The sequence below is a fragment of the Tachysurus vachellii genome, chromosome 9 (genome assembly GCF_030014155.1).
Source record: "Tachysurus vachellii isolate PV-2020 chromosome 9, HZAU_Pvac_v1, whole genome shotgun sequence".
Taxonomy (NCBI): domain Eukaryota; kingdom Metazoa; phylum Chordata; class Actinopteri; order Siluriformes; family Bagridae; genus Tachysurus; species Tachysurus vachellii.
The window spans coordinates 18,879,293-18,893,333 of NC_083468.1; the positions used below are offsets into that span (position 1 = coordinate 18,879,293).

General features: G+C 39.0%; 1 protein-coding gene across 3 annotated transcripts in view; it reads right to left on the reverse strand.

Moving 5' to 3' along the window:
• Positions 1-14,041, reverse strand: part of bicd1a (bicaudal D homolog 1a) — a 34,294-nt gene that overhangs the window by 13,029 nt on the left and 7,224 nt on the right. For all 3 annotated transcript variants that reach the window (XM_060878111.1, XM_060878112.1, XM_060878113.1), the window contains exon 2: positions 3,374-3,586. In XM_060878111.1, coding sequence (XP_060734094.1) covers positions 3,374-3,586 — 213 coding nt within the window. The remainder of the gene's footprint in view (positions 1-3,373; positions 3,587-14,041) is intronic.

Genomic DNA, 14,041 nt, shown 5'->3' on the forward strand with positions numbered 1-14,041 from the left:
GTTATTCTAACATGAGGGAAAGTAGATCTGAGCCTCTTTCCAACTATATTACAGCAAGCACAGAGAGATGGAAGACAGTACACTTTGGCATTGGCATTAACATTCACTTGAAGCAGCCAACAAAAGTGCCAATTTGTCTAGAGTAGTTAATTAACTTGTATGCCTCCTCGTGGTCCAGCGGCAGGATCCCCTGATCTCATTGCCGTGGCCCAGGTTCAATTTCCCGGGCAGGGAGGTAACCCCGCCACTGCACAGTAAACTCTCAGTGCCTGTCCCAAGTCCTGATTAAAAAATGGTAGGGTTGCGTCAGGAAGGGCAAAACCTGTGCCAAACCTAATACAGTATGTTGACCACATGATCGGCTGTGGTGGCCCCAAACAGGGAGCAGAGGGAAGTATCCATCCATCCATCCATCCATCCATCTTCTACCGCTTATCCGGGGCCGGGTCGCGGGGGCAGCAGTCTGAGCAGGGACACACAGACTTCCCTCTCCCCAGACACTTCCTCCAGCTCCTGAATACCGAGGCGTTCCCAGGCCAGCCGAGAGACATAGTCCCTCCAGCGTGTCCTAGGTCTTCCCCGAGGCCTCCTCTCGGTTGGACATGCCCGGAACACCTCCCCAGGAGGCGTCCAGGAGGCATCCGGAACAGATGCCCGAGCCACCTCAGCTGACTCCTCTCGATGTGGAGGAGCAGCGGCTCTACTCTGAGCTCCTCCCGGGTGACCGAGCTCCTCACCCTATCTCTAAGGGAGCGCCCAGCCACCCTGCGGAGGAAACTCATTTCGGCCGCCTGTATCCGGGATCTTGTCCTTTCGGTCATGACCCAAAGCTCATGACCATAGGTGAGGGTAGGAACGTAGATCGACTGGTAAATAGTCTTTCTTCACCACAACAGACCGGTATATCGACCGCATCACTGCAGAAGATACACCGATCCGCCTGTCGAGCTCCCGCTCCATCCTTCCAGAGGGAAGTACAAGAAGTTAATTAAACTTATTGAAAATTTTTACCCCAATACCACATATGCTGTACATGTGATCATTATCACATAACACCTTTGTAAAGCTTCATTACTCTTATTGAATGGTGTTCTCATTCTGTCCATATTTCTGCTAATGTGAATGCTGGATTATAAATTGCTCTCCTTGTAAGGAAACCCTGATGTCTGCATTCCCTCCCTCACTGAATACTATATATAGAGAAAATAGAACAAAGAAATGTCCAGATGCAGAAACAGCTGAATATGACAGTGATAAATAAATGAAGATAAATGTCGCCTTGGGGTAAAACCATTACTATACTTTTTGTATGGTGCAGGAACATATATATATAGAATATATATAAATTTTATATAAAGAAGCCAGAGTTTGTGTTCAGTGTAGTACAGTGGATTTCCTGTTAGTAAACATTCCATGTAGAAGCCCTTTAAGAAATCTAGAAATTTAGAAAGTGTAACTTCACTTCATGCAACAATGTTAATTTTTAATTGTTTAATTATTATAACATTACCTGGATATGTACCTGCACCTTTGTAGCTGTCCCTAAGCCATACATACTAATAATTAGAATATATCCTATACTGTATATGTCCAATTAGACACAAATGAAAGTTAAATCAACTGTAGATATGTACAGCTGTAATTGTAGGAGGTTTGGAACAAAATTAGATGGAATTTGTCTTTTTTTCTTTGCTATATAATACATAATTTTTTTTTTGCTGGGATTTGAATCAGTGCCATCTCTGGTTTAGATACTTGGAGACCATCGTTATTCTCTCTGAAAATATTCACACGTTTCCAAACACTGCTGATTCGTGCTAACATGCAGGGTGAAATCCCAGTGCTGAGTGAAGATGCTCACAGAAGTGCTGATTCAGAAACTACTGTGTGTGTGTGTGAGTGTGTGTGTGTGTGTGTGTGTGTGTGTGTGTGTTTGTGTGTGTGCTTGTAGCTGAGTTTGGAGTCTGGCCAGGTCCTGTAGAGATACAGTGAAGTGAATCTTCTTCTATTTTACACACTGTGCAGCCATTTGAGCTCTGCTCTGATAGTCTCTATAGTAATCTCCAGTACTCTATATATTATAGAGTTATATTAGGCAGTTACACAGTATTAGGCCATGAACAGTGACCTTGAAAGGTGAGTAGTGTTATTGATTAGTGTGTACAACTCAGCGTTCACAGAGGATGTGTTGAATCAGTGTATATTCACAGCATAGCGGTGTCTTCAGCTACAAATGAGCTGGATGTAAAGTCCTGAGGATTACTGAACAATTATCACCCAGTAGGATGCAATTGTCATTGTTAATTAGGGGCTACACACACACACACACACACACACACTGGGGTCAGCAGCAGTGCACCAGCATGATGCTGGATCTGACCCAGAAAGTGACACAGACCAGAATGCTGGAATAAAATAAACCTCTGCATCATAATGAAAAAACAGACATAATTCAGAGGTACAAAGAGATAAATTATATATAAGGTTATTTTCACGTAATTTTTGAAGAACATCGCTTCTTTAGTGAATTGCAAAGCCATGCATGCTAACAGATAGAAAAAATCTGTATTGTCTCAGCTCATGTAGATGAAAGTTTCTGTTTATTCACCCCTTTTTTCTATCAATTTTTAAATTTACATTTTTCTTTAAAGACTGAGCTTTACAATGTTTTTTAAGTAAAGCATTTCATTCATAAAGTACAGGGAAAAAACATAACTAATACATGACACAAAGAATACTTGGATAAAACAATCAGGAGACACAACTCGGTTGTAAAAAGAGATTAAACCTAGAGGGTATATAAGTTTAAGTTTGTGAAAAATCTAAAGAAGAAATAATATTCCGTGTTCTGTTGAAAATCGTATCTTACTCATAAGAACTTATAGTACTAAAGAAGCTCTGTGTGTTATTTGTGTGTATATTTGTGTCTTTATGCCGACCTCAGGACATTCCCCTTATTCCTGAGCTCAGTAACAGATTTGCCCTCTACAATAGCCCATGGCGACAGTCTCTGACCCTGACACCACCCCTGGCCTATGATAACTGCTGACTCAAACACAATAACACACATGCGCACACTCTGAATGACTTCAGTCAAGACCTGAAGGCTAATACAAACACATATGAGTAATGAGCAGTACTCAGTAGTTAAGACTTTAAACAACTGATCAGAAGGTGAGAAACCCCAGCACTACCTTTCTGCTACTGTTAGGTGGTTAAGCAACTGTCAAGTTTAAGTTATGTTGGATAAAACTTTTCAGAAAATTGTTAATATAATGCAGGTACATCACACGGACATAATTTAACATGGACATAAATCCCTGTAGAATTATCTCCATTTTAAAACGATCTTCAATTTTCTAGGAAAACTGACCTCTCTTAATTCCTGGATTAGCATGTTAAGGCGTTCGCTCTCTGCCTGTGTGTTTGAAGCAACTGAGCGACTCAGACTGAGATCTGTCTGCAACTCCAGCAGGCGATTCTTGTAGTATGCCTCTTTGGAGGCAGACTCTTGCAGAAGCGTCTCCTCATTCGTCTCACCGTGCTCTGCCACTTTACGCTGGTTAGAGTACGCCTGGCCAAATGCCTGCAGAAACCAAATAGATAAAGATTAGTCACCAAGACAGAAGCCAATTTAGCAGTTTTTTTTATTTTCCCTGTTTGGTTAAAAAATGGTTACAGATTTCAATCACTGATCCTTGTGCATGAACAAACTTGATGAACTTTTTGACGTGTCCTAGGTTCTCCACACCTGCACAGACGCCTTACCGCTGCAGGTACACATGAAGGTAAATGAGATAATATTTCAGCACCTTGCTCTGACCAATAAAATAAAGAATTCTCCTGACACAGGTTGTTCTCTACTAATTGACACCTCATGCATTGATTGGAAAACAACACTAACTGTAAACAGATACATAGAAGTTTTAAAAAGCTAGAATTTCAGGATTGGGACATCAGAATCAGGAGAAAAGGCACTCTGTTCAGAAAACAGCAGCGTCAATACATCTTTGAGAATAGAACAGATTGAATAATCTTTATTATACCATTGCACTGTTGGATTCTCAAATCTGATTGGTCAGAAGGTGACCAATAACAGCGCTAACAGAAGTTCTACAGGATTTCTAATCAGTTTCTATTAATGTACATGTTCTTATATGCACATGTTCTGATGTGAATAGTAGACTCATGTGGCAGATGATCTGGCTAATAAAACCTAAAACTATTAAAAAGCATGTTGTTATTTACAAAAAAAAAGATTGACATGAAGTTCTCTATATCGATATATTTATCTAACATTTATGGAAGATTTAAGTAAGATTTAAATTTTCAGACCACTAGTCTTAACCACGCTAAATTCACATAATTTCTCAATATTAAATGGAACATTATCATACTTTTAAAAAAGAGGTACAATATAAAAACCAAATCTTTCTGCCATCTCTAGTGTTTGTTTACCTAGTTTTCTCTGGGGCTATTATATACTGAAGATAAATGAAGATTCTACAGCAGGCTCCTACCTGACAAGAAAATCAATGGATTGCTCACGGGGAAAAATAGAGGGAAAGAAACAGTATGTCATGAAGGGCAAAAAAAATCGATGCAAAAGTTGCTGAAAAGGCACAGAGCACATTATTAGACATACTCTGCACATGCTGTCCTCATCCTATTTCTACCAGGACGCTGAGATATGTTTCAAATGTGTATAATGTGTAAACTCTGTATAAAAGTACGCATTTACTTTTATACAGAGTTTTATGTATACATGGGTTAAAAATCATGTAACTCTGGAACAAAGAAAAGAAAGAAAGAAAGAAAGAAAGAAAGAAAGTGCAACATCAGGCAGGGGTAAAGTTCAGAGCAGATACAGCAGCATGCTTAAAATTCCATATGTTTTTCTTTCTGTCCATACTGTTAATAAGGCACAGCTCAGTTAAAGCAAATTAGCAAATCAGCAAAACACAAACTAACACCTGGGACATGGCCTTGCCTTTATGATACAATGAAAATATTACAAAAATATACGGAACACACTTCCTGTTAGTGGTTTATTGGTGGTGTCAGCCAGATATAATCTCAACTGTGAAAACTGTCAGTATTGCAAAAAAAGATGAATTCTCAACAGGGACACAACAGTCTTCATCTCTCAGCATTAAGAGTTAAACCAGGAAAAGAAGAACATTGCTACAGTAAGTTTAATCAGCCAAGACTATTCAGCATGACAGATACGTGTAGTTTCGTTAGCTGCTGTTTTAGTTACTCTTTGCAATGTGAAGAGTATGTGCAATGTGCAATTACTCTTTGCAATTTATTTCTTTAATACAACTTATTGTGGTGTTGTACGGGTATCTTCATAAGTTCTGAAAACACAGAATCAAGAGCAGTTCATATTAAACTTATGTCTCACGTAATACAAACACCAATAAGTGTGTCAAATTTCACATTTACTTCAGTTACTGATTTTCAGTAACTGCATTTTCCTCTTCAGGACTGAATACAGCCTGACTAAGTCACACTCAGAGGCAATTCACCTACCTGCCTGTGTTTATATGGTGTGAGGAAATCTTAGAATCTGGAGGAAACTAAGTAGGCTTTCACACTGGTAGTTTAGTCTGAAACAGAACACAGTTTGCATGATAAATTGGTGATGTGAAAACTATTTTGTGGACCAGGCCAGATGGTTACGAACCCGAGACAACCTGTAGAAGGTGGTATGAGTTTGGTTGCACTGGATTCCTGTGACTGTGAATGCAACGCCTTAATGTTGTGAGACACAGAAGAAGTGAGGTGCCTTTTTTAGATATGAGAGAAGAAAAGATACAGGACCAGAACTCACAACTCACAATAATGAAAAAGCAAAAAGATTTTGGTGTTGCATCTGTTTTCCTTGCACCTTTGTGATGAGGTACGTTGAGGATGAACGCAATTGCACCGAGGTTCAACAGAATCATGTGAGTCTGAAACCAGACCAACGCTGCAGGGGCAACAAGAACACTCAGATCTGGATCACAGCAAATTTACCCATTGTGAAAACCATTTAAGAACACATACAACAAAACTCCCAAGAAGACTATGGAGCTGTCAAGTGTCTCTTCCTACTCCAGTCATTTTTACAGTCTTTATGAGAGTATGGACGTTTTAATACCATTCAATCCCACTGTCTCTTCACTGCAATGCATTATTAATAAGGCCACTGGTGCTTTATGCACTTTATCAGCAGTTATTAGATGTAATTTTGTGCATGTACAGGAGCAGACAGTGTGTAGGATAAGCACAGATCATTTATTACATCTACAGTACATCAGCTCTTTAAAATGTGCATGAAATGTCCTCGCGTGTCTACTGGATCTACTGCATCCTCACTGTTTTCATTTATAACTCATTCATGTGCAGAAAATATGCGGTGCATGCATAATGATTTTTTTTCCCTCAGAGTGATAGCGCAGAGTGATCTCTTTGAAGGAAGCTGTCATTGCTTCACAGATGTGGAATAACAAAGATAGCCGGCAGATGCCAACTGCTAACAGGCTGACAACTGTCTCTGGCAGTGAAACTTAAAAAACAGCAGTGAGGAGAGCAGATGCATGATCACTTTACATAAAAGACAGATAAACTAACAGAAATGTAATAAGCATTTCATCTGCTTCATGATAATAAATATGAGGCCAAATGGCAATAATACACATTTACAAATTCCTGGAAACTCTTTTACATTTTATAATGGTCCAGTTTTGATCGTCCTTTGCTCACTGCAGCCTGACAGAAGTCGGACCCGATGAGGTCTTCCTGCTGTTGTAGTTCACCCTCCTTGTGATCTGGTGTATTATGCATTCTGAGATGCTTTTCTGCCCACCATTTTGCAAAAGAGTGATTTTATTAGTTGCAGTAGCGTTCCTTCAAGCTCATAGCAGTCTGTCCTTTGAGCTCGCGCACGAACAAGGCATTCCCAACACATATGCTGCTCAGCGAAGGTTTGCTACTTTTTCACACCATTATCATACAATAAACATTTAATAATCTTGCAAGTAAACATTTCAGCAGTCACTGAGGTCACCAATCTGATGTTTGATGTGGAAGCTCTTGTCCTGTATCTGCAGAATCTTATGCATTGAAGTGCTTCCATGTGACAGGCTGATTGGTTAATAACATGAATGTGCAGGGATACAAATGTTCCTGTTTATATTTATCTGCATTTTAATGTAATTCAAATGATTTTATTTAAATCCTTCCTGTAGAGCATCCATGTGAACTAATCCTCTTTAGGGATTTATTTAAGCCATAATTTCTTTAGAATTATGACAGTGATAAAGTAGGTAAGCACCAGCTGTCCTTGTGTTAATTATCCCTAAATTAATTTTTAATTAAAACAGTTATATAACAGTATATTTAACACAAAGTACCGCAACCAAGCTGAGGGGGAGCGGTCAGTGACAACAACAGTAACAAAAGTGGGTTTGCTTTGTGCATCACTTTGGTTTCCGTACCCCGGGGATGGGCTGAAAGGCAAGTGGATACAAAAGCTTAGATTAATTCAGTTCCAGCATGAATAATCTCGTATTGTGAGGGAAAGTCAATGTCCCTGTAGCTTGCTGAGGCACCTCTGCCTTCCAGATGGACTCAGACAGACACACAGAGAGAGAGAGAGAGCGAGAGAGAGAGAGAGAGAGAGAGAGAGAGAGAGAGAGAGAGAGAGAGAGAGAGAGAGAGAGAGAGAGAGAGAGAGAGAGAGAGAGAGAGAGAGACACACAGAGAGACAGAGACAGACACAGTGGCACAGAACAACAGTTAGGATCAGTACTGTTCTATAGAGACTGGATTTTGGATGGCTAATGCAGGAGGCAGATGGTTTTGTATCAATAAAGCCCACTTTCTCCATCTGGTTACTGCTTTGGAGAAGAGTGTGATGCACAAATCCCCGTTCTGAATAAAATTCACTTTCAAACACTTTTACTGGATCTTTAATAGGCAAGTGATTTAAAGAAGAAAACTTTATTTATTAACTTATTTATAAAAAGGATATAAAAAAAGATTTTTTTTTATCTTAAAACAAATATATAAAACAAACATTCACATGACTTGACATATCTAATTTTGAGGGATATAGTTTCCTGTATAGCTAGCTTTCATAACGGTTTAATAAAGTTCCACTTCTTGATACAGAATTGCACAACACATCACAGTCAATGAAAATGATGTAACATTCAATAATCCAATTTGCTGACTTTAGATAACAATATCACACTTGTTTTTTGTTGTCAATTGACAAGCCAGATTGAATTTATTGAAATAGCTTTATGTATCAGTATAATATGCATTTATACAATCCTGAAATCCTGATTCTACTCCAGTTGGGGTACTCTATTTTTTTTTTAAGTTCATGGTGAATTTTATATGAATAGAATTATTTGTGCAGTCTTATTATACACTAATTTTCTGGTGTCGATCATGAAGAAGTTCATTAGCATTTCTCCTTCAGGCACACAAGCTGTCAGTTGTAAGGTCACTGCAGCAACTAGCGAGGGCTTTTCCAGCCAGACGTTCAAGCTCTTCTGTTAAAATAAATAATGATGTGAGCATGGCTTCCATTTTGTGATATGCGGGATTCGTTTTGTCAAGTCACAACATAATTATCTATTAGTTTAATATACAGGCAGTCTTGCACGTTCTCCTGGTGAACTCCTGAAAGTATTCCAGGACTTGCTATGAAACGTTTTGGACTCATTCACTACGATTATTCTTTCAGGCAAATCATGCCTTTAAACAGTGGCAGGATGATTATAATATTATAATATCCATGAATATATTGAAGGGCTTCATTTCTTCCTAACTTCTAGTAACCACTCATTCACTGTAGAGCTGAAATCTCATACAGACTAGCTTTTAAGCTTTTACCAATCCTTCTTCTGCAACAAATCAGTCATCTTAATATAAAATGCTAAAAAAAGATAAATTGAATCATATTTTATAAAAACATGAAGACTGAACATGAGACAGATGGCAGACTTCAGCACCACGGAGAGGGACTGAAACCTGAGAACTTTCTGCAACATCTGTGGGATCACAAATGAGGTGTGTGTGTATGTGTGTGTGCTCATGTTCTTATCAATATAAATCAATATAAAGCTCATTCTGTAATCGTTTGCATAGCCTAATATAAATTAAGATAATTTTGTTTGTGTAAATGATAAGAAAGAACAGAGAGAGAAAGAGAAAAAGAGACACACAGAGAGGGAGAGACAGCATGCAGGGAGGGGGTATGGGTTGGGGTGAAAGACCAGAAAGATCAGATTGAGGCTTGTAATATTTTGTTCCAGACAAAGTGGTGACAGGTGTGTCTGTCTGTGTATCTGAGTGTGTGTGTGTGTGTGTGTGTGTGTGTGTGTGTGTGTGTGCGTGTGTATATGTGAAACAGGATGCAGCTGCCAAGCTAAACTAATACAAGACCCAAAATCTGCCACAAGTCAGCCATGCACACTCCCTGAGGCTGGAAAAAGCCATAATATTGGACTAGAGATAACAAAGATTTATCAGTATGATAATGAAAAGAAAGATAAAGTGCATTTGATCTATCAGCAAACTGCAGGAAAACCTGGGCTGAAAGTTAGATGAAAACAAACACAGGGAGAGAGAGAGAGAGAGAGAGAGAGAGAGAGAGAGAGAGAGAGAGAGAGAGAGAGAGAGAGAGAGAGAGAGAGAGAGAGAGAGAGAGAGAGAGAGAGAGAGAGAGAGAGAGAGAAGGACAGGCTGAAATAAAGAGAGATAAAGAATTATAATAATTGAGATGAAGAATGAGAGAGAAATAGATAAAGAGAGGAAGAGGTAAAAAGAGAAATGGAAGGTTGGTGATACAGACACAGATAAAGAAATAGAAAGGGAGACAGACTAAGAGAGCAAGAGGAACAGATATAGAAGAATTGAATAAACACAGAGAGTAAGATGGGGAGGAAGAGTGACAGACAAAACAGAGGGAGAGGAGGAGGAGGAGAGAGAGAGAGAGAGAGAGAGAGAGAGAGAGAGAGAGAGAGAGAGAGAGAGAGAGAGAGAAAGAAAGAAAGAGAGAGAGAGATGAACACATTAATTTTCTGCTCACTGACTTCAGACAACACTAGTCCATGCCACATTCCTACATTTCTGTCCAGTCAAAGAGAATTATGTACCCAATAATCAATCCAGATACAACTCTTAATCTCCTTATCACTGCTTTAATAGCATGGTGCATATGGTCATTAAATAAACACATTAATTAATAAAGCCTTATGACTGATAAACAGACAGGAAGAGAGAGAGAGAGTTTGAGAGAGAGTGTGAGAGAGAGAGACGCAGTGTTTATATAACACCGCCCACTGCAGAAAGCCCATATCATGTGCACTCATGCGCACAGTGATGAATTCTGTCTGGATCTAATTTATAAACCTACCTCAGGAATATGTCTCTGTTTATCACTTCTTGTTCGTGCTATTCACATTTGCCCCATAAAACACTTCATTTAGAAATGTAGCAGAATGATATGAATAGTTTCCCAGTAAATTCATTCAGTACATCTTCGACAGAATGTGCAGGTTTCTGACAGATCTGGTGCTGAAGCCTGCTGTTCTCTTCACAAAAAGACAATAAAAAGAACAGAACATGGCCCAAGATACAGAAACACACAAAAAAGTAATTATGTGAATGAAGCCCCACAGGACACAAGGAATTATGGGACAAAGACAAAAACAATGTTCAGTAGAGCATTACTAATGGTGAATTTCTTCTTCAGACATACACTTTGTTCTACACAGAAGCAAAAGTAAACAATAAGCCAACAAATATCATGATACTTAAAATACACTCACGATATATGAATATATACCATGAATGTTCACAATCATTTCTTTTTTCCAAGCTTATTCTAACAAAGATTCAACAATCGGTGAGCCTGACATATTCATATTTGATATTTTATACTTTCTCATTGTTAAAAGAGAAAAGGTCTTGCTCTTGAGTCTGTGCCCTGGATAGTTTAATTAAAGGACATTTTTGCCCACTCTCAAAACTATTAAAAAGTTTCAATTACAATATTTGTAATATCTGAGCAGTATATGAATGAAGGCAGAAAATGTGGCACAGAGTGCAGTAGGATAACCAAGACAATAAACACTCTTTCCTGTCACTTGTTTTGTTGGAGTCCAGTTCCACATACAGTTGAGGCCAAAATTATTAGCCCCCCAGGAATTTTGGAACATTTTCCTAAAGATCTTTCCAATGTTTGCAGCATTGATAAAACTTGATATAATCAAACATTCGCCAGTGCTATTTAGTAGCTTTTGGTACATTTTGGAATATAAAATACATTTTTAGGCTTGCTTTATAATCAAATATAGTGAAAATGGGGTGGTCAAAAATATTAGCCCCTTGTGAATATTTGCTTTCAAAACACACCCAATTAATCAATCAGCTTTCAAAACACACCTAATTAATCAATCAGCTTTCAAACCACACCTGTGCAGTCAATTGGCTTCCTAACAACACCTGGGCATTCAATCAGCATTAAAGGACTCCAAGGAACAGGGCACTTGAACACATTATTGGGAGAGACTACTTTTACTCACCATGCCAAAGACAAAGGAAATCAGTCTTGAGCTCAGAAAGAAGAAAGTGGAGGCTCATGATAAGGGGGAAGGCTATACTGCCATTTCCAAGCTTTTCACAGTGTCTAGAACCGCCGTACGTTGCATCATTGCCAAGTACAAGGAGACAAATTCTGTAAGAAACAAACCTGGGCGTGGTCGTAAGCACAAGATTTCAAGAACCCTGGAGAGGAAAATAGTCAGAGATATCAGCAAGATGCCCCAGACATCTGCCAAGATGATTGTTGCTGACCTGGCCTCTTCTGGAGTTGATGTTTCAAGGAACACAGTTGTGAGGGCTCTTCATCGTGGTGGGCTTCAGGGCCATCGTCCCAGAAGAACCCCTTTACTCAAACAGCGGCACATCACAGCTAGACTGAGGTTTGCCCGTGAACATTTGAAAGGTAAAGATGAGTTTTGGGAGTCTGTGCTTTGGTCTGATGAGACTAAACTGGAACTGTTTGGGCACATGGATGTTGCTTATGTTTGGCGAAGAAAGGGTGAGGCCTTCAACCCTAAGAACACAGTTCCCACAGTTAAACATGGTGGTGGGAGCATCATGCTGTGGGGCTGTTTTGCAGCTTCAGGCACAGGGAGCCTTGTTCGGGTGCATGGCATCATGAAAAAAGAAAATTATGTTGACATTTTGAGGGATAATATGCAGAAATCTGCTCGTAGTCTAGCCTTAGGTCAACGCTGGGTCTTCCAACAAGACAATGACCCAAAGCATACATCGAAATTGGTCCAACAGTTCCTGAAGGATACCAAAACAAAGGTCCTGGAGTGGCCCGCACAGAGCCCAGACCTCAATCCTATTGAGAATCTGTGGCGAGTGCTCAAAGTGAATGTCCATGCTCGGAAACCACGTAATTTGGACCAGCTGGAGCAATTTGCAATGGAAGAATGGGCTAAAATCCCTCAGGAAACCTGTGCCAACCTAGTAAAGAACTACTCTAAGAGGTTGTTGTCAGTTGTGGCTCAGAAAGGGTTCACTATTGACTATTAATGACCGGGGGCTAATAATTTTGGACGTTTCATTTTTGCCCTTTCTTGTTTCAACTCACTATTTCAATTAAATATCCTAATCAAACTTAGTGGAGATTTTGTCTTTGTTATTTTGGAAACAAACACACTATAAAACACTTGTTGTTAATGGTCATTTCCATGGAGAAATCAAGAGTTTTGTCTAATTTCATAAGGGGGCTAATAATTTTGGCCTCAACTGTACTTCTATTTTATCCTCAGTAACATAATTTTGGTAGGTGGTTGGTTGGTTGGTTTTAAGTTTACTCACTGATGGTATGAACACTGGTTTATGCAGGCACTCACTCTCTGGCTTACTGTGATTACTGTTTAAAAAAAGCAATTACTACAGATATACAGGTATTAGATCCCCCTTTTTTTTTACTGTTGGATCATTCATGCTCAGATTTATGTTTTGTTCCTCTACACTTGAGAAACTTATTGAAATGCCTTTCCTAAATCCAAAGAGATTTGAAAGGTTTCATTTCAATTGTTTCAAAGCAAGTGTGTCTTCAACTTGGGTCAATATAAAGAATTATCATAAATGTATAAACCTAAAGATAAATATCTGACTTGTAAGGTTCTGTTCTCTAAGTACATGCTCACATTCAGTTCTACTACTGACTTTATAATGATGCTACAATACATATGAATCCAAATGATGGGCCTTATGTAAAGATGAAAAGTTTTCATTTAATCCCATACTAACAAACATAACAGAGTATACCAGAGTGCAAACATATTTTTATGTATACCCAAAATAAAAGCCATTTTTAAGTATCAGGAGTGTTACAACAACAACAACAACAACAACAACAATAAGTGCAAGGATGAGCCAAGCTGCTGATATGGACAAATGTCACAATGGAGAATAATGGAAGAGCTAAATGGTGGGCCATATGTGAATAGCCTTCCTGCTACTGTTATTACACATGTACGGTAATGTACAGGATGGACTGAGGAGTGGGTTTGATTATTCAGACTCTCAGGAGACCTGCAAGCTCAGGGTGCGGTCTGCTCAAAATGCTTGCTGTCTATGAACAAAAGACAATGAGCAACCTAACTGTAGAAAGGCACTAATTTGACTTGTTAAACATTAATACACTATATGATAAGTTAATAAGGACAGCTTGTAATGTGTGCAGTGTACAGTATTAGTACTGCAAACGGAAGACACCTACTCTGCAGCAACACCTCTGATTTCAGCATTGAGGGAACAAAGAAAGTGAGAGTGAGAGATGCAGGAAAGATCACAAAGATGTCTTAGGATCAGCCCAGTCTCAGAGAAAACACTCAAACTGTTCCATCTTAAGCACACGTTATACATCAATGTAGCTTAAATGCAAATGCTCACGAGACCCCTTCATATGTTCTGTTCTGCACTAATGCAATTTAACCATCTTCATATTTCA